Source organism: Colobus angolensis, unplaced genomic scaffold (genome assembly GCF_000951035.1).
Source record: "Colobus angolensis palliatus isolate OR3802 unplaced genomic scaffold, Cang.pa_1.0 Scaffold40, whole genome shotgun sequence".
Taxonomy (NCBI): domain Eukaryota; kingdom Metazoa; phylum Chordata; class Mammalia; order Primates; family Cercopithecidae; genus Colobus; species Colobus angolensis.
Window position 1 is genome coordinate 9,136,230 of NW_012117377.1, and position 2,913 is coordinate 9,139,142.

At 43.1% G+C, this 2,913-nt stretch overlaps 1 protein-coding gene across 1 annotated transcript in view; it reads right to left on the reverse strand.

Annotated features, from left to right (window-relative positions):
• The window catches only part of ZNF695 (zinc finger protein 695), a 27,819-nt gene that overhangs the window by 9,650 nt on the left and 15,256 nt on the right, over positions 1–2,913 (reverse strand). Inside the window, exons 2-3 of the mRNA XM_011955738.1 lie at positions 906–1,068; positions 339–431 (exon numbers count right to left, since the gene is read on the reverse strand). Coding sequence (XP_011811128.1) covers positions 339–431; positions 906–1,068 — 256 coding nt within the window. The remainder of the gene's footprint in view (positions 1–338; positions 432–905; positions 1,069–2,913) is intronic.

A 2,913-nucleotide genomic window follows, 5' to 3' on the forward strand; every position in this document is an offset into this window, starting at 1 on the left:
TTTTTTTAACGTAGAGTTCCTCAAAAATACGCAGACAGTTCCATGTCCCCCAAAGCAATGGAAGAGCAGTCAGATCATGCAGTCCCCTATGACCTCCGAAGACGACTGTGACGCTCACTGTGAACTTGAAGGAAAATCACTGAAGGGAAGTACAGTCCTCAGAGAATTTAAGAGCATGAGATAGAAGATGCCCCTATGTGAGAGCAAGAGAAAGAAATCCAGGCTTCTCAGAAGCCATTTCCGTGGGAGTAGAGCTTCCCAAACCACATTTTAAAGTCTGGCTTCTTCCTTCATCTTCAGACCCCCTACCTATGTTTGCTTCACTCACTCCCACCTACCTGAGTGTTTGGCCATCTTCTCTGTGTTCACATTCCAGGGCTCCTTCCTTGCCTCCAGACAGATGATCAGTTCTGGCTTAGACATAGCAAGACCTGTTTTATTAGAAAAAAGGCACATGATTGTTGTGGGGATTCTTGAACTACCAACCTTTCCCTGTGCTCAGTAGAGAAGAGAAAACGTCACATTAGATCCTAGAAAGTTAACTCCAGAATACTGTTTTCTGACAGAGCCTTTAATAGATTCAGAAGTGTTTTAAATCTGTGAGTTCTCAGCTCTGCTACCAAGAACTATAATAACTGGATCAAAAATTGGTGGTGGAAACTGGATTTTGAAGTGGAGGCAACAATATTTGATACTACTGAATTTCTAGAATTACCACCAATCTAGAGCAAGGATGTAAATCAGCTGAAGAGAAAGGTTGATGTCAAGGCAAAACATCTCGAAAGTTTTGTTTTCTACACCAAGGAATCCCCAAGGTTTTCTTGAAAGCAGTGATCTGAAACTCATTCATGCAAATCAGAAACTCCCAGAAAACATTCTACAAAGGAAAAAGATGAAATCCTTACGGTGAAATAGGAATTGCATATTGAAGTGATCCTCACCAAGGGAGAATAGGTTTCTGTAGTTCTCTAACATCACATCCCTGTACAAATTCCGCTGGGCAGGGTCCAGGCATTCCCATTCCTCTGGAGAGAATTCTAGAGCCACATCCCTGAATGCCAATAGTCCCTGAAAAAGAAAACATTTACCAAGTGGCCATGGCAGAGTTCGACTCCAGGCAAGGAGACAGAGTGAAGAGAACTGGCTCTGACTTATATGAGTGACTAGAACTATCAAATAAGATAATTTTTAACACAGAAATATACTCTAAGCCAGGTGCGGTGGCTCACGCCTGTAATCCCAGCACTTTGAGAGGCCGAGGAGGGCGGATCACAAGGTCAGGAGATCGAGACTATTCTGGCTAACATGGTGAAATCCTGTCTCTACTAAAAAATACAAAAAAAAATTAGCCAGGCATGGTGGTGGACGCCTGTAGTCCCAGTTACTGGGGAGGCTGAGACAGGAGAATGGCATGAACCTGCGAGACGGAGCTTGCAGTGAGCGGAGATCACGCCACTGCACTCCAGCCTGGGGGACAGAGCGAGACTCCATCTCAAAACAAACAAACAAACAAAAAAGATCCACAAACCAGTGTAGATACTCTACTTTTGTGCATAATATAGTATAAAATTAAGGGCATCAACTCAAGCACTGATATATTCACATCCTACAGGATAAGCTGTGTATTATTCTCACATGGAGAAGTCAGGGTGAGTTAGAAGGTACTTCTCAAATTTTAACAAGTATGTCAATGAAGTAGAAATCTTGTTAAAATGCAGGCATGGGCTGGGTGCAGTGGCTCACACCTGTTATCCCAGTACTTTGGGAGGCTGAGGTGGGTGGATCACCTGAGGTCAGGAGTTCAAGACCAGCCTGGCCTACACAGTGAAACCCCATCTCTGCTAAAAATACAAAAAATTAGCCAGGCATGGTGGCGGGCGCCTGTCATCCCCGCTACTGGGGAGGCTGAGGCAGGAGAATTGCTTGAACCCGGGAGATGGAGATTGCGGTGAGCCGAGATAAAGCCATTGTACTCCAGCCTGGGCAACAAGAGCGAAACTTCATCTCAAAAAGCAAACAAACAAATAAAATGCATGCATGGTGGCTCGTGGCTCGTGCCTCTATTCCCAGCACTTTGGAAGGCCGAGGTGGGTGGATCACTTGAGTTCCAGAGTTTGAGACCAGCCTGGGTAACATGGCGAAACCTCATCTTTACAAAAAATACAAAAATTAGCCAGGATGGCCCATGCCAGTGGTCCCTGCGACTTGGGAAGCTGAGATGGGAGAATTTCCTGAGCCTAGGAGGCAGAGGTTGCAGTGAGCTTAGGTCACGTCACTGCACTCCAGCCTGGATGAGAGAATGAAACCCATCTGGAAAAAAAAAAAAAAATTCTTTTTTTTAGTGTAGATTTTGATTCAGCAGATCTGGGATGAAGCCTGAATTTCTGACTGTCTAACAGGCTAGCCAGTGGCGCCTATGCTTCTGGCTTAAGAAGAATATTTTGTCAAACATCCAGTAAATAGCAGAGCCTACGTTCATCCCAGTTGATTCGACCAGTAAGCAAACATGAGAGCCTTCATTTTCTAGAGAAAGCTGTATGCAAAGAGAATCTAAAGAGAAAAAGAAGCTTCCTGATAATTGTGATTATTTATGTACATCAATCAGTAAATCTCCCCAAAATACTTATTAATAACAAAAGGAAAAATAACCCTGTGGTGGAAAATTCTGGCAGACAGCACTTTATTCAAGTGAATAAAATTAACATAAATTACAATAGGAAAATTGGCGTCCTGTGGTAATACACACAAGAGGTACAGCATCACTGCTGCTTTCTTGGCCAGTAAATTATTACTGAATATAAATAAATAAATTATTGCCCAGTAAATTACTGAAAAAATTACATAACAATTACATGAAAAGTTACCTTAATTAAATTACAATCGGCTGGGCGCGGTGGCTCACGCCTGTAATAG